Source organism: Danio aesculapii, chromosome 14 (assembly GCF_903798145.1).
Source record: "Danio aesculapii chromosome 14, fDanAes4.1, whole genome shotgun sequence".
NCBI classification, from domain to species: Eukaryota; Metazoa; Chordata; class Actinopteri; order Cypriniformes; family Danionidae; genus Danio; species Danio aesculapii.
Window position 1 is genome coordinate 28,589,867 of NC_079448.1, and position 23,228 is coordinate 28,613,094.

The window sequence follows — 23,228 nt, forward strand, 5'->3', positions numbered from 1 at the left end:
AACTCAGTACGTTGTGGTTCCTCTAAAATCAACATATATTGAAGCCTGTTTGACAAAACCACAGGTTCTGGAATGTTCCACTCTGTGATGTACTAGGGTGGATAAGCTCCGCCTCTGCAGAAGAACCATGTCTGCTTCTACTTTACTGCCTGTTTAGTCATGTTAATATGCAAAACTGTCTACCCTTGGCCACGTCCATTTAAATAGTGTTCTGATGTGGGAGTCAAAAACAGCTTAGAATATAGTTAATCACTTCCTAATTATGTTTTTTATGTAAAATTCTTGATAACATTATAAGTGGAATTTAGAGAACAGTACAAAATAGAGTCTGAGCCGGTTTTATTCTGCACCCGACCATTTCCGCCATATATTCAGCCTTTGTTCACCCGCTGCCTGCCCCACCTCGTTTTCTACCCGACCCGACCATTCTCGCTAACTTTAGATCTGGTTTTCAAAATCTCACATTTAAATTGGGTACTTCCAAAAGAGAGAGATGATAGATATAACTGCAGTTTGTGCAAGGATTGTGGGCTAAATGTCAGTTTTTTTGCCCAGTAGTGATGAGACATGAGTGCCGCCTTAAACCTGAGGTTCCAGTCTTGTGCCTGCTAAAGGGTAAAACTTTGAGGTATTATCACACTGCACAAAGGGTAATTTTTTCCATTTGCATCTATGATGCTTGAAAAAGACTCCGCACATCAGACTGATGTGGGTTTTCTAACAGTAAACTGATCGTTTTCTAATGCAAGCTGAAGGACAGCGCATCTCCACTTTGCTCTCCCATGTTGGTAAAGCTCGCTCTGAGGACCGTTATGCAGATGATGCGCGCACAGACTGTGAAACATCACATGCAGAAAGCACTGCTCATGTGTTCATCATGTGTAATAGCCGTGAGCACTGGCTGCGGTGCTTAATAAGAATGAGGAAATCACAGATATACTGTTTCTAAATAATGTCAGAACTTTGGAACGCTATATTGTTAGACCATCCGCTCCCATTCAAATTACACCAGAGTTACCGACCGCTACTGCGTTTTATTCAAAATGTATTCCCGTGCAGCAAGAAATTTGGTCAGGTTCCACACCTCTGCAGGAATGCAGACCTCTAGTACAAAATAAAACGCTGAGGTAGTTCATAACCTCTTTGATGCTTTTAATGACCTTTTTAAAGTGTCCCTTAAAATGAGTTTTTTTTAGATATTACTTATTATGTGCTGTGTAATGGAGCTGTTTTTGAATGTAGGAGAAATTTTTTTCACGCAAAAAATGTATTCACTTTTTGTCTTCTGAAAAACTACAAAAATTACATATTTTGAGGAATGTTGGAAACTGCTAGCCATTGATAGCCAATTCATGTCTGTATATGCAAAAACCCTTGACGACAACAATGCGTTTTTTTGTCAGCCTGCTCAGTATCCTGCGGGACTCCTCCTTATTTATTTGTTTATTTATTTATTTATTTATTTATTTATTTATTTATTTATTTATTTATTTATTTATTTATTTATTCCTTATGTATGTACAGTACCTTGTCAGTTTTTTCCATTTGGCTTTTACTACAAAACACAAACTATACTACAAAATAAACAACAGTAAATAAAGTAAAAAATGTCCCTACACTACAAACACAAGCTATCTATCATGCTTACGACTATAAATAATTATAATGAATAATTCTAATCATTTATATAATAATTAATTAATTAATTAATTAAATTAATAAAAATGACCATCATTAAGAAATAAATGTACCAATATTAACAGTGAGTCCAATTTTATCTGCAGTTCTTTGCCACATAACTTCTGCTTTTGCTGATGTTTTTGTGGTCGCTGTGACCTTTTATCGGGAAGTTCTCTGTTCTCAGATATCAAACTTAACAAACACTTGCACCACATTCCATTCGGTAGGGCTCATCCCTATGCCCTAATCCCTTTGATGGGTTTACCTTCCGGAGTGACTGCATCGAAGAGATTAGGGCAGGGGTGTCAAACTCCTGGAGGGCCACATCCCTGCAAAGTTAAGTTCCAATACTGCTTCACCACACTTGCCTATTTCAAACAAGCATGGAGTGCCAAGTTGTGGCCCTCCAGGAACCTATGACCCTTGACAATTTTGACACCTAGTCATAAGCATAGGAATGAGCATAGTATAGCATAGGAATAAGCCCTTCTGAATGAAACATGGTGTTTGACTGCAAACAACTTCCCCGCACAACGGATCATGGGGGCCTGAAGTGTCCATCAGTTGTGCCCTTCAGAATCCTTTATTCCAAAGGTCCCTTTTAAGTGGGCAGTTTTCAGCACATTGGTTTGGACGGACACTTTAATTTGGCAGCCATGATTGTTTTAATTCCAAAGTGCCCTACGGGGTGATGTACCTCACTGGAAGCACCATTGGCATCTGTTCTTTTCTTTGGCATTTACACAGGTTTTCAAATAAGCTTTCTGTACTACAGCGCCACCAACTGCAGCAGCTCCAGGCACATGATCTAAAGCTCAGATCTAACTAGATGGCTTGTAAAAAAAAATTCCTTTAATTGCACCTGACGTGAATAGCTCAATAGGAGTCTTTTGTTTTGATTCAAGAGTGTTATTGAGTCATACATTCACACAGTTTAATCACACTCAGTTGCTATGTTTTCATCAACGTTCACGAATAAAGTACCGTTTCCTTCCATTGAGTCAAAGAGAACCAAATTTTTTACTTTCTGATAAACTAGTGCCAAATATCAAAAAGGAAAATAGAATTTGCAGTAGATGTAGACCCTTTTTCTTATTTAATTAATTACATGGTCCCAGAAGACAAAGACAAAGCTCAATAAACACATTCATAACTGGCTTTTGGGACTGCAAGACTCCTCTTAGGGAGGGCAGTTTGGAATTTTAGAATGATCAAAGTAACATTTAACATGTGCAATCCACATCTCATATTGACCTATTTTTGTTATCACATTGTGTTAAAACAAAAAATCACATAACTTTGTTTCAATGAGGATGCTGGAAGTTATTCTGTAAATGTGTTTCCATCATAATTTATGCAAATTATTTTCTTATTGGAATATTCTTTAATCATACTCCGTTTTATACTCTAGTATAAAAGCTCTACAAAAAAGTCTTTTAACACTAGCTGTGTTTCCATCCGCATATTTTTATGCACATTTTGGAATATTGCACAAAAATGCTTAACGGAAATGCAAAGATGTGCATGAGTTTTGAAAATGCACATAAAAAAACCTAATACAACTTATTGATCTTTGCATTTCCATTTCCTTTTTCATGCTATATTTCAAAACGCACATACAAAATATGTGGATTGAAACATAGCTAGTGAAAATGGCTTTTAGGGAGCTTTAACTTAAAACTGATATGTTTTAATGGGTGTTGGCCATTTCTTCACACATCAGCTGCAGTGGTTGTGGACTGAAAATGCAAAATAAAACAAAACAAAACGTGTTTTAAAGTTCCCAGTGTTTGAAAGTGATGCTATTATCATGATTCTGCCTGCAAACTGTGACTACTATAACTACTTAGTCTTCAAGCACTGTCATTTCAGCCTAAATAGTTTGGTTTGTGTTCTGACAAATCAGGGGAGACTACGCTCTCATAATTGAGGAGTTTATAGAGACCAGATTTTCGAACAAACCATTTCAGACACAGAAAGAAAACAGGAGATTATAAACCTATTATTGGAGACTTTTAAAGTCCCAATGAATCAAAAGCTGCAATAATTTTTTTCGTAGGTTCGTAGGTGAGCAAACAGTGGGTGTGGCTTGTTTTTTTACCACGGGCTGAATGGATGTAGTAAAGTTGGCATTTCAATCAGAAAGAGCGGGAAAGGAGTTTTAGAAGTGTTATTACAACCTACCATACTCCTCCTGCTCACCATTTCTGTTTGTTGTCAAAACTGACAGGTGAACCAGTGTGGTTAAGTATGTTAGCCATGCCCATTAGCTCAAAATCACATGAAGTGCAGTTTCAGATTTCGATTAAAGATTAGAAAAGCAACCTTTTTTTTTAATGACATGCACAGATGAATTGTTCACCACAAAACTTGCCACTTGAGCTAACAAAATCATATGGTTGGTCTTGATTTCTTGGGGACTTAAAAAAAGGAACCTTTGAAATAGCATAATAGGGGCACTTCAATACTTATTTCTGATTCTATTCCAAACAAAGGAGAACTTGCACTAATTTTTCATCATAATTGAATGTCTGTCTGCAGGACTCTTCATCTGCAGGGCATGGGCAGGACTGATTTTTCCCTCTGGTACGCGGACATCCAGAAGGCTGCAGGGGGGAAAGGAAACACCCTGAAGGATCAGCAGCTCAGCAGAAACGACATTCCCATCATAGTGGACAGTTGCATTGCCTTCATAACCCAGTATGGTGAGAAGAGAGACTGATTCATTACTTCTGGTTTATTTAGATTTCTTGTTTGCCTGAATCTTATATTACATAAACATGATAATCAGCTGATTTCACACTCTGCCACAGGTCTGGGTCACGAGGGTATTTACAGAAAAAATGGTGCCAAGTCCAGAATCAAGCTTTTGATGGAAGAGTTTCGTAAGGACGCCCGGAACGTGAAGCTCCGTATTGGAGATAACTTCATTGAGGATGTGACTGATGTTCTGAAAAGGTTCTTTCGGGAGATTGATGACCCCATATTCATGGCTGACCTCCACCCCTTCTGGAAGGAAGCTGCTAGTAAGTACAGTATTCAATTCAGTGTTCAAAAAATGTAAATATTATGGGCTGTTTTCAGCATAATGTCTCCTAAAGGGGTAGTTCACCCAAAACTGAAAACTCTGTCTCTAATTTAGTCTCCATTTACTTGTTGACGTTCTTTCTTCTGTTAAACACAAAAGAATATATTTTTTTAAAAGATGAAAACCTGTAACTATTGACTTCCATTAGTATTTTTTTCTTATTTCTTACTATGGAAGTCAGTGGTTACAGATTTTCAGCTTTCTTCAAAGTATCTTCTTTATTGTTAAACAGAAGAACGAAACTAATGAATTTGGATTAATTTTCAGTCCATTTTAATTTGTTGTGTGAGCTATCCCTTTAAATTTATTTGCGGCATGCTTATGAAAGCAAACAGTACTGTGATTTTATTATGATTATTATGATTTATTATGATTGTTAATCATTGTGATCAGATATACAGCAAAAATGAAACTGTTAGAGTGACACGGTGGCTCAGTGGGTAGCGCTGTCTCCTCACAGCAAGAAGTTCTCTGGTTTGACTCCTGGCTGGGTCAGTTGGCATTTCTGTGTAGAGTTTACATATTCTCCCCGTGTTCATGTTCAGTCCAAAGACATTGGGTGAATTGAATAAGCTAAACTGGCCGTAGTGTATGTGTGTGAATGCAAGATTGTATGGGTGTTTCTAAGTGTTGGCTAGGAAGGGCATCTGCTGCGTAAAACACATGCTGGATAAGTTGGTTCATTCCACTGTGGCGACCCCTGATTAATAAAGGGAGTAAGCCGAAAAGAAAATGAATGAATGGTTGAAAGCTTACAAACTATGGTTTCCAGTTGGTGACTGATTTTCAAAACAGTTGACATAGGAACAGTTCATTAATTTTAGATTCTCGGGCTCACAAGGATTTAACTTTGAGTTTTGAATACCAATGCACATGAAATATTATAAACAACTGGTCTTGAAAGTTTGGTACTACACCCAAACAAAATCTGACTGTGAGGTCGTTTTTGAGATATCAGCTTTAGATAGAAAGAGACCAAACTTAAAAAAGATACTTTAGCCAATAACTGAACTTTTTTTCCTTTTTGTGCTGGAAGTTGAAGTTGTAAAAGGTGTAAAATCCCTGACATTATCAATGTGGTGGAAAATCTTAATTTTCAGCATCATTATTGCAGTCTTTTGTGTCACGTGAGTCTTCAGATACCATAATGATATAATGGTGAATTTACATTAATAAAGTGAAACATTTCCAATAAGAAATATTTTAATGTGTGCTTAATATATATATATATATATATATATATATATATATATATATATATATATATATATATATATACATATACATATATATATATATATATATATATATATATATATATATATATATATATATATATATATATATATATATATATAAAAATAGATATAATTATTTATTTCTTTTTTAGGGCTTTTTTAAGATGAACTTTAATTTGAAATAGATTTTATTTTTATAATTTCACTTTTTTTATAATACATCATTTAAATTATAATTAATTTACAAATTAACAGTTTTGCAATTATAAAAATTTACAATGTATTTGCATTTTTAATTGCACAAGTAATACAAAAATGCATGTCATAACCACAGTTGTGATGTAGAAAATGAGCCAGAATATTCAAATAAGTGACAACAAACACTGAATTTTCAGAGTGTCTCAGTGATTTCTTGTACTTTACGCAGAGATCCCTCTGAAGACACAGCGTTTGGATCGATACAAAGAGCTGATTCGAGGTTTACCACGGGTCAACAGAACCACTTTAGCAGCGCTCATCAGTCATTTGTACCGGTGAGTAACTTTATTGCCCTTGCGTCGGTTTTCTGCGAATTATAGCACCTTTAACACTCCTCCTCTCTCGCTCTCTATAGGGTTCAGAAGTGTGCGGATCTGAATCAGATGTGCACTAAAAACCTGTCCCTGCTTTTTGCACCCAGCCTGTTTCAGACTGATGGCAAAGGGGAACATGAGGTCAAAATCATAGAAGACCTCATTGATAACTATCTCTATATATTTGATGTAAGTGGATAACTTCAAAATTGCATGATGTTATAGTGTATAATTGAGAATCTATTCACAGAATATCATGATACCAGTAAGTGGCACAGAAATACTATCGACATTTGTATATTTTGTCAAATATTTGTGGCATCAAGTTTAAATGTGAAACATTTTTGCTTGTAATTTTTTATCGTTGTTTTTTTTGTGTGTTTGCTCAGGTTGATGAAGAACATCAAACGCAGATTGATTTGGAAATCAGTTTGATAACCACATGGAGAGACACACAGGTACAGTATAGCTTTATAATACTGATTATGTTTGGAATTATATTGTTCATTTATTTATATCAATATTTCTTTTAGAAAATCCGTTTTTTCAAAGCATTTTTTTCACAAAGTGACAGCTGTTCAGAATGTCTGAAAAATGACAATCTTTTCATTATCAAATGACATCCATGAATAAAACTAATATTTAGTGCTGTTCAATGATTAATCGTAACTAATCGTATAGAAAATAAAGGTTTGTTTAATTAACATTTTGTGTGTATCATGTATATTTATTATGTGTTTTTACAAATACACACATCCATGTATATTTAAATTGATTTATAGGAAATTTATAGGATATTTATTTATAAACTGTTTATTTAAAACATAAAATTATATATAGACCCGAAAATATGTTTAAATATTTTAAAAACTATATACATGTATGTGTATTTACATAAATATAAACAGTAAACCCATATATTACATACAGGTGCATCTCAATAAATTAGAATGTCATTGAAACGTTGGTTACTATACTAATTCAAATCAAAAAGTGAAACCTGAATATTATATATAAATTTATATTACACAGATTGATATAGTTTATACGTGTTCATTTCTTTTTGTTTTGATGATTATGGCTTACAGCTAAGGAAACCTTATAATTCAGTATCTCAGAAAATTAAAATAGTACTTATGGCCAATTAAAAAAGGATTTTTAACAGAAATGTTGGACTACTGAACAGTATGAACATGTAAAGCACTCGGTACTTGGTCTGCCATGTTTTTGCATTAATTAATTCAGCGTGGATCAGTCTGTTAGTTGTTAGTTGTAATTAAATATTAAACAGCCCTACAAATATAAAAAATGTTCAAAAATACAAATATATTTTCATTATTTAAGTGTTAAATTACTTGACTTTAATTTATGCATGAATGTAAATTATCTTTAATTACAATGCACTCATCTTTTGATAATACCATGTGTCATTTGACTTAGAGAGTTTTCATTTTATCCATATATATTAATATTTGTTTCTGTTGTTTTTCCAGCTCTCACAGGCTGGAGACTTGATTATTGAAGTTTATCTTGAAGAAAAGATACCAGATTGCTGTATCACTCTGAAGGTAAGCGTCCAAGGGAAAACAACAAAACATTTTCTGTTGAAACTGTAAAATTTATATATAGTTAATTTATGCACAATAATGTCTGACAAAAGGGCACACCAGCACATAGATAACCTCAAAGATGGCTAAGATATAAAAAAGATACTATCATTGTAAAAAAAAAACATTGAAACATGAACATCTCCTAAAACAGTTGTGTTGTCTGTTTTATAGCTGGATGCAACTTTGCTATTCCACAATATAAGCACTTGGTGGTAGATTCAAGCCATTATTGCATACCACTTGTGTAAATTTATTTGTATTTTTTCCCCCACAGGTGTCTCCCACTATGTGTGCGGAGGAACTGACCAATCAGGTGCTGTACATGAGGAACATCCCTGCAGGAGAGAAGGATGTGTGGATGACCTTTGAGGCCATTGAGGAAGGAGAGCTCGGTAAAACCAAATACACATTCATTCACACAGAATCACTTCAGTCACTTCTGAATTAAAACTCATTCACACTTTAGAGTCTAACAGTTTTTTTTAAAAAGCTGTGTTATTTATTGTCATTTGTGCAGAGCGGCCTCTTCACCCCAAAGAGAAGGTTCTGGAACAAGCTCTACAATGGTGTAAAATGTCTGATCCCAGTTCAGCATATTTGGTGGTCAAGAAAGTTCCCAGAGGAGAAGCTATAGACATTTTCACAGGTGAAAGCACTTTCATTTCAGCTGATTTCTTTCCAGAAAAAAGTGTCTGTCATTTAAAAAGTGTCATGTTGTCATGAATATTTAAATGGTTTGAACCCAATTATGAGTTTGTTTATATATATATATATATATTTACATTTATTATGACAATTTTAAAAATAAGTTCAAATATTCTATACAGTCTCATTCTCTTTTAATTTAAGATGATAAAATCCTTCATGATTATGTATTTGAATATAGTCAAATTTTGCAATTAGATTTATTATTTAATTGAATTTATTAAATAATTTATTATATTTATAATATTAATATATTTAAGATACAGTCATTTATCCTTGTGGTAAAGCTTATATTTAGTGTTATTATTTCAGTTTAGTGTCAAGTGATTTATCAGAAATCATTCTCATATGCTGTTTTGGTACTCAGGAAATGATTCTTTTCAATGTTAAAAACAGTTGTTCTGCTTAATATATATCTGTGAAAATTCTCTTTCTTCAGGACTGTTGATTAATAGAAAGTTTCAAACAAAAAGATGTATTTGTTATTTTTTGTAACAACTTAAATGTCCTTAATTGTTACCTTAAAAGTGTTTTATTTCTCTCTTCCATTCAAATAAGAGAAAGAAATCTGACTTCAAACTGAATGAGATTGAGCCAATAATAATAATAACAACAATAATAACAATAATAATAATAATAATAATAATAATAATAATAATAATAATAATGATGATGATGATAATAATAATAAAGAAAGAATGAATTAATAACAAAAAGTAAAATAAAATAGTTTTATATTGGAATATTGTTACACATCATTCATTCATTCATTCATTTTCCTTCGCTTTAGTCCCTTATTTATCCGGGGTTGCCACAGCGAATTGCCCCGCCATTACTAGACAACATCCAAACCTAAAACTCTAAAACTATTTGTTGTTGCATCAAATAAACCAACTCTTCTTCTCTGTGTTGTTTCTGGTTTTGACCTGTTGTATCTTTCACAGCCTATAAGAGTGAAATCGTCAAGTCCGGAGTGCTGAAGTGTCGTGAAGAGCCGCCCAAACTCTTACAAGGAAACAAATTCCAGGAGCGATCTTTCCAAATTAAAGACCACAAATTACTCCTGATGAAGGACAAAAAAGTGTGTATTCTTTCTTTTTTCTTTACATTTGAGGAAAAATTAAGTGAATAGACTTCATTCGTCAAGGATAACACCGTAAAAGGTTAAAAACAAAACTTATTTGTATTGGTGTCCATATAATAAGCAATAATAATACAGTTCTTCATTCGAGGCTTCTGTAGAAAAAAAAAAACAGACAGTCTGAACTGAAAACAAAAGTTGTAAAGCATTTCATTGTTCCCATTTTACAGAGCAACAAGCCTGAGAAAGAATGGCAACTGAAGACTTTAAAGATTTACATGGGGATCAGAAAGAAGCTAAAACCTCCAACTAAGTAAGATGCCTGTTTTCACTTCCTTTTTTGTCAGTTGACATAAAGTATTTGTTATAAATAATGACTGTGCTTTCCTGCAGATGGGGATTAACAGTACTGCTGGACAAGCAGCAATTGTGAGTGTTATATGTATATGTGTTATACTGTAGAATTAAATCTGTTATTCCATTAGAATTTGATAGAGAATGAATCCATAAGAAAACAATACTTTCTTAAAGGGATAGTTCACTCAAAACTGAAAATACTGTCATCATTTACTCTCCCGTCACTTTTTCAAAACCTGTTTGAGTTTCTTTCTTCTGTCGAAGACAAAAGAAGATCTTTTGAAGAAAGCTGGAAACCTGTAACCATTGACTTCTGTAATATTTTATTACTATTACAGTCAATGGGAACAGGTTTTCAGCTTTCTTCAAAAGATATTCTTTTGTCTTCGACAGAATAAAGAAGCTCATAAAGGTTTGGAACTTGAGGGAGAATAAATAGTGATAAAATTTTATGCTTTTTAAAATTCACTTTAAGGACTGTTTTTTATGATGCCTTATAATTTGCCAATATAATTGGTTATATCAATATAAATAATTGTGATTACAATTGTAAGACGCCACATAGATATTTGAAGTACTTTTATAATAAGCATTAAACTGTAGATTTAATCTCATTTAGCGTTATGCAGCCTTTAAGACCCATTTTTCCCACACCTGCCAGTGGCCGCTTGCTTTACTAATGATGTATGAAACTGTATGTGCTTTATTTGATTAACAAAATGTGTAATATTAAAGGTTTATTATTTAAAAAAAATGTACATAATAATTCATCATAACTTTTATTTATACATGAATGCATGTATGAAAGTGTGTATAGATAAAAACAAACAATTTTAAGCTGTATTGCAATAATTGGTAGGAACGAAAACCTCTTTATAAACATGAAATATTAAGCTGCTTGTGAGTGATAATCAGAGTTGCTCATCAGATTATAAATTTATCTAATAACAATGTGGTCTGATTTTATAATCGCTCTAAAACATATATCATTTTCATTCATTTTAATTTTTATGAGCCTTCCTGTGAACTGTGAATTTCCCCAAGTGATGTTTATATATTATATTATATTATATTATATTATATTATATTAGTAAAAATTATGCATTGTCATCATGGCAAAACCAAAATAATTAGTTATTAGAAATTAGTTATTAACATTTATTATGGGTTACTTGGGAAATATTTGGAAAACATAACAATTTCACAGGAGAGCTAATAATTTTGTCCTCAACTGTAACTAACTGTATTAAATTACTCTATTTTTTAATTAATTTAATAAATTAATGATTTTCACTTTCATTTTGTTCTTGATGAGTCCTAATTTTAAACCGTAAATAGACTATTTTTCTTTGTAATCTATCTGTAATGTCTGTTATAAGATCAAAATCATTTGACCTCACAGGTATCTCAGCTGTTCCTGTGAAACTGAATTATGGGACTGGATGACCAATTTATTAAAAGCACAGGTATGGCCTGCTTTACATTAAACAATTGTGAATGTTTATGTAATAGTTCCAACTGCGAATGAACATAACTGCGAATGAACATAACATTTTCTGATAACATCATCATTTCAGAATGATGATCTGCGGCCGCCGGTGATGAGACGGCACTCATCCTCGGACATCTCCAAGCAGAAGTTTGGCACCATGCCGCTCGTGCCCATCAGAGGAGAGGAGAGCAACACCAACTCCACCATGCTCTCTGCCAATCAGACTCTGGTACAGCACACTGCCGCCCTCTAGTGGATCAGGGCATGTGACACATGCTTGTTGTTGCTTTGAGATTTTACAAGATGTCTTACTTGCAGTCTGTAACCACATTGACATACAGGACCAAGTCAACTGTGTTGTGGGCATTGTATCGGCCACTAGGTTAACGGCCATGCTACTGTGACGGTTGGGTTTAGCTTAGGGGAAGGTGTAAGTGATCGTCCATTATGTAGTGGACCTGACCCGGTACGTCATCAAGCTGCAGGCTGCAGCGAGGACTGTCTCAGATTTTGTCTTGAAACATGCGGTCTTTTAACATGTCATTTGGTGCCATACTAAAACAATACGGCAAGCCTGTTTAAAATTTAAAGAGATAATTCACCCACAAATACAAGTTTACTCAATATTTGCTTTCCCTCAAGTTGCTTTCAAACCTTTATGAGTTAAATTGTTCCGTGGGGTATTAAAAAATGTATATATATAAAAAAAAAAAAAAAAAAAAAAAAAAATATATATATATATATATATATATATATATATATACATATATATATACACACATGCACTACCAGTCAAAGGTTTGGGGTCAGTTTTTGTTAAATGTTTTTTTTTAAGAAAATTATTCTGTTCATCAAGGCGCCATTTATTAAATGTAAAAAAAAAAAGTTAGATTGTTAAATATTTATAAAAAAAAATTAATAACTGCTTTCTTATTGTGTGTAGTTTAAAATGAAAACTACTCCAGTCATTATTGCTTTTATTACTATTACCAATAATAATAATAATAATAATAACAACAATAATAATTAATATTAAAGTGATTTGTGAAGGATCATGTGACTCTGAAGACTGGAGTAATGAAGCTAAAAATTCATCTTTAAAATCACTGGAATAAAATTTTAAGTTAAATCATAAACTCCTTTTGAACAGTTATTTTATAGTGCAAGAACATTTCACAACTTTACATTTTGTTCTGTATTTTTGATTAAATAAATGCAGCGTTGGTGAGCAGGAGAAGCTTATTTTAAAACGTTTAAAAATCCTACTGACCCCAAACTTTTGTCCGGTAGTATATATATATATATATATATATATATATATATATATATATATATATATATATATATATATATATATATATATATATAATTTGGTAACACAAACATACATACATATATATATATATATATATATATATATATATATATATATATATATATATATATGTTTGTGTTAATACATTAAAATTTAAAAACATTTTTAAAGCAAACTTTTCAAACTTGCCATAGTTCACTGTCCTCATATTCTTTACTGTCTGTGAAACAAAGGCTGGATTTAGTGTTTACATCTTGTGGATGAATTAGTAGAAACGAGAGCAAAAACAGTCAAAAGCACAGTCAAAAATGCAGGCAACAAACACATTCAAAACTAGGCATGGGCCGATATAAGATTCTGATGGTATGATAACCTTGGATAAAAATATCACGGTATTATAACCACTGCTCCAAAATAAGTTCTTTTTGAATATCTGAATAAAAAATAACTGTTTCCCCTCATTGAACACAGTATATTTTATTTTAAGAAACATGGACCAGTAGCTTTTGATGTAGAGGTTCGTTTTCTGCTGGAGATACTGTTGCCCGAAAAAACGAAAGAAAATAGTTACAAAAACATGTTTAAAAAAAACAACAAACTTACATATACCTTAGGAATGGTATACCAGAAAACTTTGGCGGATTTAAAACCTTGGCGGATTTAAAACCTTGACCGCGGTATACCTTGAAAACAGTTATCGTCCCATGTCACAACTACTACTTTTAAACGATCTTAGACGGCATTTAGATGACAAAATGTTAAAAATGGGAAAACTTAACGACTTAATGTTGTGCTAAATTAGTGGATAATTTATTAATTTGTATGATTTTTTTAGAAAGAAAGTGTATTTACAAGACTGTACAAATTCATATGAATTAGCTACTAAATTACCAAACCACAAGATAGTTATGCATTGGCATGATATTTACATACATAATTGTAGTAGTAGTTCAGCACAGCATGTCACATGCACTGGTCACAATCTTTAACACACATGCACGATAAAAAAAATCTAAATTAGCAGTTTTCCTTATTTTGAGATTCATGTTTTTATGTTTATTTTTCCTCTTTCATTTATGCTTCTCAATATTTGCATTATGGCACCTTAATCTTTTTTTCCAACAACTTTTAACCTTGAAAAGTTTGATAAAGTGACTTTTTAATAGTTAACTAACATTTTAACAGTTTAAAGTCATATATTGTTTGGGTTGGTGTTGTATATTATGGTACAAAACCTTGTAATAATCTGCCAGTACATTTCAGCTGTCTTACAGACTTATTTGTCCATAAATATTATGTTTATTTTTCAAACTACAAAAATGTCTATAAAAGTCACTTTTTTTTTTAACTATAGAGTTGAATTTTCAACATCAAAAGTCGACAGAGCAGAGATCAAGGTCCCATAATGCAATTCACAAACGTAAATAAACAGAAAACACTTGTGTGTAGAAAAGGAATAATTGCAGGGCACTTTGGGCTTTAGCTTCTTGACTTTGTGTGTGTTTGTTTTTGCAGAGGAAGCTTCACACAAGAAGAGCACTCTCCATGTTTTTTGTAAGTATTTCTCTTCACCTGGAGATTATATGTGTTTAATGTTCAATTATCGCACCTTTGCCCACAAAATTGTTGCTGTTTCTTCAACACAACTTAGCCACAATTACTCCGATTACAGTGTCTGGTCAGAAGGTAAAAAGTAGGAGGTTTGGAAAGTATCAAATGACTTTTGCATGGAACGAGTTTTAGAAGTGCGCTTTACAAAAGAGCCTGTACTTACTAGAGGAATTCCCTTTGACTTCCTCGGTCCTTCCCCCCGTTCCTGTGGCTTTCCTGATATGACAGGATGCATTTGGAGGAAGAAAGGCGCTTCTGCATTGTTCTGCAACTGTAGCCTTGAGGGAGGGTTGTGTTTTTCAGGCCTCTGGTGTGTGTTCCTGCCCAGAAGCTTTCGCTAAGCAAATTGTCTGCGGGCTTCTGGCTTTGTCTTCAGTGTATTCGGCAATTATCTTGATGTTGTCACTCTGATAGTGAGACAAAAGTTTCAACTCAGAAAAGGAAGTGATTGTCGAGGGGCGAATTTCGCTCGCTCTGCGTCACCACAAATACTGCTTTTGTTCACATAATGGAAGATCATCTAGCCAGGTTGTCTGTATGATTACGTATTTTGGTGAGATAATAGTCACCTGTGTGTTGGGAGTCTAAGAGCTGTGTGGTTAAAATGCTGATTTTGACATGCTGTTTGTGGTCAGGAGACGGATTTGCTTGGACTTGCTCCTTTGTGTGGACAAGGGTACTTGTATGGATGAAGTTTATAGCTTATAAAGTTCTATTTAAAAAATAAGTGATGTAGATTTTGCTGTACATATGGTATGTATGGTTATATGTTTGTTAAATTTATTTATTTTATTATTATTTTTATTATTATTATTATTTATTGTTATTATTATTTCCTTGTATTTGAATTTAAACCTACATGTACAATTGCATATTTGTTTATTTTTGGCTAAAGTGAGCGCTATCCCGCTGTTGGGTTGGTATGGGTCTGGGGTTTGTATTGTTGTTGTTTCTCATTTGAAAATTGAAAATCAATACAAATATCTAAACCAAAAAAATAAGTGATGTTAAAAAGAGAAACAATAGTCTAATATTTTAAAGTACATTTTCACATTTATTTTGTATTTTATAGTTTTATATACAGTTGAAGTCAGAATTATTAACCCCCCTGAACTATTAGCCCCCCTGTTTATTTTTTCCCCAATTTCTGTTTAACGCAGAGATTTTCTCAACACATTTCTAAACATAATAGTTTTAATAACTCATTTCTAATAACTGATTTCTTTTATCTTTGCCATGATGACAGTAAATAATATTTGACTAGATATTTTTCAAGACACTTCTATACAGCTTAAAGTGACATTAAAGGATTAACTACACTGAAAAAAAAAGTTGTCTGCAAAACTGTTGCAAACAATTTATATGGGTTGAATTTAAACAAATTAAACGGAGCAATGTTCAACTTGTTTGTTTAAATTCAGCCCAAATAAGTTGTTTACAACCACTTAACTTTAAAAAAATTGTAAATCCAAGGAATCATCTTTGAATCATTTTCTTCAGTGTAGGCAGGTTAGGGTAATTAGGCAAGTTTGTATAACTGGTGTTTGTTCTGTAGACTATCAAAAAAAAAAAAAAGCTTAAAGAGGCTAATAATTTTGACCTTAAAATGGTTTTTAATAAAATTTAAAACTGCTTTTATTCTAGCCGAAATAAAACAAATAAGACTTTCTCCAGAAGAAAGAATATTATCAGACATACTGTGAAAATTTCTTTGCTCTGTTAAACATCAATCGGGAAATATTTAATAAAGAATAAAAAAAACATCAAATTTTGACTTCAACTGTAGTTTATTCATTTAAAGTCTGCATGAACTAGAGTTTTTTTTGTATTGTCAAACAGTATTAATGACACAATACCTCAGACGTAATCGAAGAAGAGCATTTTCAGATTTCAATTTTAGATTACAAGGCCAAATGATTTTTTCCCTTAATTCACCACAAAACTAGCAATGTGAGCTAACAAAATCAACTTTGTTAGTTTTGATTTCATCTGTACTTAGTATAGTATATATATATATAGTATATTTTAATATTTTGGATTGATTTTTTGCAGGGGGATTATATTTGTTAGCTAAAATGACTGATTTTGTGACCTTTACTCTAAATTTATGCTATTATTTGCTTCCATTGTTGTGTTTTGCTGTGAAAATACACAACAATCCTGTAAAACATTCCCTTTTTTGATCTCAAGAACCATTGGGTTCACAAAATCCTTTCAAATTGTCATTGTTATTGTTGCATAATATAAGGTTAATGTAATATTATATTCACTACTACATTATTGCTTATTTACTGTTAGAATATAATTCTGTAGATCAACAATCACATCTGAGTTACAGTGTATAATAATAATATAATAATGATAGTAGCTTATTGAATAGGATGCTATACACTGTAAAAAGGCTGAGTTCTACACAATCAATTTGTGTTGGGACAACATGAAGGAATTAAGTTAGCTTATTAGTTTTTTACAAATTTAAGTTGGTTGAACATAAAACAATTAAGTTGCCTCCCAAAAAGCTTAAGAATTGTGTTTTTTCAGCTCATTTTAATTAAGTAGTTTGAACAAATTGAGTGTATATCATATAAATATGAAATAATACACTACCTGACAAAAGTCTTGTTGTTGAGCCAAGTTGTAAGAGCAACAAATAATAACTTGACTTCTAGTTGATCATTTGGAAAAGTGGCAGAAGGTAGATTTGTCCAATGAATCATCTGTTGAACTGCTTTCCAATCATCACAAATACTGTAGAAGACCTATTGGAACCTGCATTGACCCAATATTCCCACAGATATCAGTCAAGTTTGGTGAAGGAAAAATCATGGTTTGGGGTTACATTCAGTATGAGGGTGTGTCAGAGATCTGCAGAGTGGATGGCAACATCAACAGCCTGAGGTCTCAAGACATTTGTGCTGCCCATTACATTACAAACCACAGGAGAGGGCAAATTCTTCAGCAGATTATCACTCCTTCTCTGTCTCCACATCAAAGTTCTTGAAAGCAAAGAAGGCCAAGGTGCTCCATGATTGGCCAGCCCAGTCACCAGACATGAACATTATTGAGCATATCTGGGGTAAGATGTAGGAGGAGGCATTGAAGATGAATCCAAAGAATCTTTGGAGGTCCTGCAAGAATGCTTTCTTTGCCATTCCAGATGACTATATTAATAAGATATTTGAGTCATTGCAGAGATGTGTGGATGCAGTCCTCCAAGCTAATGGGAGTCATAGTTCATTGCAGTATTAGTTTTTTTTTCCACTGCACCATGACTTTATATTCTATACTGTGCATTATTTCTGTTAAGTGACAAGACTTTTGTCTAAGCAATGTCAGACATTATGGTCCTAATTAAATAATTAAAAATCAAGTCATGATCATATTTTACTTGAGTAAAAAGCGTAATCTAGAGGACTTTGTCTTTCATATAAGCCACTTCTGATACCAAATGATCAACTTGAAGTCAAGTTATTATTTGTTATTCCCTTAATTTTAGATAAGCGACAAGACTTTTGTCAGGTAGTGTATTTTTCATATTTGACTTCTGCAACAATATTATTATATAACAATAATAATAAAACGTACATACAATACAATAATTACATTAAAGTTAGAAGTATATAAAGGATATTATTAAATCAATTATAATAATTAACATTATTTAATATATTACAGTATAGTTTGTATATTGCTCCTAATTCCAAACAAAAATGAAAATAATAATTATAAAACAGTTTAGTTATCTTTAATAACAATATCAGTAATAATGCATTAATAATATAATAATTAAATGTACATTTTTATTTTAAAATAATGTATTCCCTCTTAATATAAAATTGTCCTTTTGCTATTTAGTGAATGATAGTTTCTCATACTGCTGTTTTAAATTTAATTCAACCCATTAGTATGTTTTTCCTATCTTTGCTATGCTATTACTAAGTAAAGACTTATATATAAGTAATAATATAATGAACGGCCTTATTTTAATGAAAGCCATTACAAGAACTTTTGCTATTGGATTAGTAACCTAACACAATGCAGTTCAATATAGTCTTTTAAAATCTACACCTGTTTCTTCATACCTCTCAGTACTGTATGTCATTGTTGTCCCCTATTTGTCCTCTTCAGCCCATGAAGATACAGCAGCAGGACTCATTTGAGGAGCGCATTGAAATCCCCGAGCCTTTATACGAGGAGGTGGGAGACTTTGGCCTGCAGGTGCTCAAGTCTTTGGAGACCAGTTTTCTGTCCAGCGGCCATGCAGAGACACAGGAGGTGCCCATGCGACCCATCAGCCTGGGACAGAGGAAAACTACGTCCCTGGACCGCATGCTGGGCTCCAGGCCATTTGTGTCCTCAGGTGAGTCTCTGGACGCTCTGAGCCACGATGGATCTTCTGACTCTCTGCCCATCCCAGGTCATCACAGGGCTCACCGCTCGTGCAGCCCACAACAGGAACTACTGCTACAGGAACTGTCAACCATGTTCTGCAAGAAACCAGAGTCTGATGAGGCTGAAAACCTCACCTGAGCTTCAGAATGATGTGCGCTTTTTTGTTGTTGTTTTGTTTTGAAATGGGCTAGGAAGAATTCAGTATTAAATGTTTGTTTATTTAAAGGGACAGTCCACCCAAAACCAATTTCATATCATTTCCACTTGAACTACATCTGATGAATGCAAAGCAAAGCAATATTGGAAACCAGTAGTATTTTTCATACAATGGCAGTCGGTGGTTACCTGTTTCCAGCATTTTAAGAAAATAAGATATTTTAGAGATTGTTGGAAACCAGTTGCTATTGATTTACATAGGGTTTTTTTTATATGGGAGTCAATGAGTGCCTGTTTCTAAAATTCTTAGAAAAGAAGATATTTTGAAGAATGTTGGAAACTGGTTGCTATTGTCAATGCATTGTTTCTATTTCCAGTATTGTTAGAAAAGGAGATATTTTACACGAGAATGTTGGAAATGAGTTGCTATTAATTTTCATAGTATTTTTTGCTCATTCTGGGAGTGAACAGCTACTGGTTTCCAACATTCTTAAAAAAAGAAGATACTTTAGAGAATTCTGTAAACCAGTTGCCATTGATTCCCATCAGATTTTTTTCCTACTATGGGAGTCAATGAGTACCTGTTTCTAAAATTCTTAGATAATAAGATATTTTGAAGAATGTTAGAAAGCAGTTGATATTGATTCTCATTGTATTTTTCCTAATATTGGAGTCAATGGTTACCTGTTTCAAACTTTCTTAGAAAAGAAGATATTTTGAAGATTGTTGGAAATCAGTTGCTATTAATTACCATAGTATTTTTCCTACTATGTATGTCAATCAATTTTTATTTTCAGCATTCTTAGAAAAGAAGATATTTTAGAGAATGTTGGAAATGGGTTGCTATTGATTTTCATAGTATTTGTATTCTTACTATAGGAGTGAATGGCTACTGGTTTCCAACATTCTCAGAAAAGAAGATACTTTATAGAATGTTGAAAACCTGTTGCTATTGATTTCCTTGTTTTTTTCTATTATGGGAGTCATGTATGCCTGTCTACAATGTTCTTAGAAAAGCAGATATTTTGAAGAATGTTGTAAACCAGTTGCTATTGGTTCCTTAGTATTTTTTCTAATATGGAAGACAATGGTTACCTGTTTCCAATCTTCTTAGAGAAGAAGATACTTTAGAAAATGTAGGAAACCAGTTGCTATTGATTCTATGGGGCTCAATGAGTGCCTGTTTCTAAAAATGTTTAGAAAAGAAGATATTTTGAAGAATGTTAGAAATCAGTTGCTATTGATCCTCATAGTATTTTTCCTACAATATAAATCAATGGCTATCTATTTCCAGCATTCTTAGAAAATAAGATATTTTAGAGAATGTTGGAAATGGGTTGCTATTAATTTCCATAGTATTTGTATTACAATAGGAGTGAATGGTTACTGGTTTCCAACATTCTCAGAAAAGAAGATACTTTATAGAATGTTGAAAACCTGTTGCTATTGATTTCCATAATGTTTTTTTCCTAATATGGGAGTCCTGTATGCCTGTCTCCAACGTTCTTAGAAAAGAAGATACTTTATAGAATGTTATAAACCAGTTGCTATTGGTTCCTTAGTATTTTTTCTAATATGGAAGTCAATTGTTTCAAACTTTCTTAGAAAAGGAGATACTTAAGAAAATGTTGGAAACCAGTTGCTATTGATCCCATCGTATTGTTTTCCATTATGTAAATCAATGGCTATCTATTTCCAGCATTTTTAGAAAATAAGATATTTTAGAGAATGTTGGAAATGGGTGCTATTTATTTTCATTGTATTTTTCTTTTACTATGGGAGTGAAATGCTACTGATTTCCAACATTCTCAGAAAAGAAGATACTTTATAGAATGTTGAAAACCTGTTGCAATTGATTTCCATAATGTTTTTTTTCCTACCATAGGAGTTGTGTATGCCTGTCTCCAACAGTCTTAGAAAAGACGATATTTTGAAGAATGTTGTAAATCAGTTGCTATTGGTTCCTTAGTATTTTCCTAATATGGAAGTCAATGGTTACCTGTTTCCAACTTTCTTAGAAAGTTTCTTTATAAAATGTTGGAAACCAGTTGCTTTGGATTCCATCATATTGTTTTCCACTATGTAAATCAATGGCTATCTATTTTCAGCATTCTTAGAAAAGACGATATTTTAGAGAATGTTGGAAATGGGTTGCTATTGATTTTCATTGTATTTTTATTCTTACTATGGGAGTGAAATGCAACTGATTTCCAACATTCTCAAAAAAAGAAGATACTTTATAGAATGTTGAAAACATTTCCATGTTTTTTTCCTACTAAGGGAGACAATGTATGCCTGTCTCCAACGTTCTTAGAAAAGACGATGATTTGGAGAATACAGGAAACAACTCAATGGTCTTAGCATTCTTCAAAATATCTTCTTTTGCATTCAATTGAAGTAAGAGACTTGTTAAGGTTTTGGAACCTTGAGGGTGAGTAAATTTGGACTTTTTGGTGAACATTTACTTTAAATGTAAAGTGCCAAAGCAGTCACTGAAAAGAGAAACACCAAGTCTGAACCTGTGCTAGAATTTATTAGATTTTTATTTTTTTGTATAAATTGAGTGAGTAAATTTGTTTAGGCTTTTGTATTTGTTTCTATGCTACACTAAAACTGACCGACCTCTCATCATTTTATACAGTTTTACATGAGAAAAATCATTTTATTTCATTGTTGTATTATAAAATACAATTATAATTGTATTTTATTGTTGTTTTATTTGTACTTTAAAGTTAAAATTGAAGTTCAGTTCATGTGCTATTTTTTTTCATCCATTTCTTGGCTCAGTATTGATGTGTTTTCTGTATAACAGTAAGAAATGAATCATAACAATGCATGTATGTAAAGCAGCCTGTGATACACAATAGCAGCGGAAATATTCACAGGACTGCAGATGGATTAAATAAATACTGCATGGATGCATTTCAGTTCTCCTGGGACCTTGGCCAGGTCTTTTTATATGTATACAGTTTATGATATTTATTAATTTATTTATATAGACTATTTGAATAATTCTCAAAATATTTGTCAGTGTTTGGAGGCACAGTGTTTTAACAGTAGAGGGCAGTGTAGAAACAGCGCAGATACAATCCCCACAATCCAAAAGCCTCTTGAGTGCACGTTTTCACTTCTCCCTTTACAGGCATTTATTAAAGGCATGTACAGTTGTATAAAGTCTCATAACTAAATAAATCTGTTCTTACCTTCTGGTTTTAGTCTGTGTATCTTAAGTTTTACAAAATGTACTGCATCCGTTGTTTTTGGTCCCTTTTCTATATACTTTGGACTTTTGTCTTGTTTTCCAAATACGTAAACATTACTTGAAAAGCAAAATAATAATAATATTAATAATAAAATAAATATAAAAACAACTCAAATAGTCCTCGAAAGTCTCTTCTGGACACTAAAGCTGCGATAAACAGATTAAAAATGGAATAAAACTAGTGTTGTGAAATGGTATTTATTGTTTTCTATGTAAATATATTTTAAAATAATATTTATTCCTGGGGTTTAATCACAACTCCTGTCTTTAATTTCACAATATCTTTCAGAAATCAAAATATTATGATTTGGTGCTAAATAAAGCTTTATGTTTTGAAAAAAGTTCATTTGTTTGTGGAAAACTGTAAAAGTTTTCAGGTTTTTTTTCTCTCAAAACAATTTTTAAGGATGTTATATTAAGCAAAAGTCACAAAGAAACATTTATAATGCTACAAACATATTTGTGCAATTATTTTAAATACACGCAGTTGTTTTGAACCTTGTTTTATACTTTTCTAAACGTATTGTGGAAAGTAAAATGTATTTTGTTTAACAATAATAAGATAAAAATGGGAACAACAATAATCATTTATAAAATTCCGCAGCAAATATGTTTTCAGAATGGTCATGTGATCAATGCTAGAATAAGTAAACAGAAATAATTAACATT

The 23,228-nt window shown here is 32.5% G+C and overlaps 1 protein-coding gene across 2 annotated transcripts in view; it reads left to right on the forward strand.

The window, feature by feature from the left end:
• arap3 (ArfGAP with RhoGAP domain, ankyrin repeat and PH domain 3) overlaps nt 1–22,506 on the forward strand; it is a 65,370-nt gene extending 42,864 nt beyond the window's left edge. For both annotated transcript variants that reach the window (XM_056472238.1, XM_056472239.1), the window contains exons 20-34: nt 4,222–4,385; nt 4,494–4,706; nt 6,434–6,539; nt 6,620–6,767; nt 6,968–7,036; nt 8,072–8,146; nt 8,463–8,580; nt 8,706–8,834; nt 9,838–9,974; nt 10,205–10,287; nt 10,368–10,403; nt 11,734–11,797; nt 11,909–12,052; nt 14,654–14,692; nt 18,878–22,506. In XM_056472238.1, the coding sequence (XP_056328213.1) occupies nt 4,222–4,385; nt 4,494–4,706; nt 6,434–6,539; nt 6,620–6,767; nt 6,968–7,036; nt 8,072–8,146; nt 8,463–8,580; nt 8,706–8,834; nt 9,838–9,974; nt 10,205–10,287; nt 10,368–10,403; nt 11,734–11,797; nt 11,909–12,052; nt 14,654–14,692; nt 18,878–19,279 (1,927 nt within the window). In that variant the 3' untranslated portion in view covers nt 19,280–22,506. The remainder of the gene's footprint in view (nt 1–4,221; nt 4,386–4,493; nt 4,707–6,433; nt 6,540–6,619; nt 6,768–6,967; nt 7,037–8,071; nt 8,147–8,462; nt 8,581–8,705; nt 8,835–9,837; nt 9,975–10,204; nt 10,288–10,367; nt 10,404–11,733; nt 11,798–11,908; nt 12,053–14,653; nt 14,693–18,877) is intronic.
• Nucleotides 22,507–23,228: the final 722 nt, after the last annotated feature.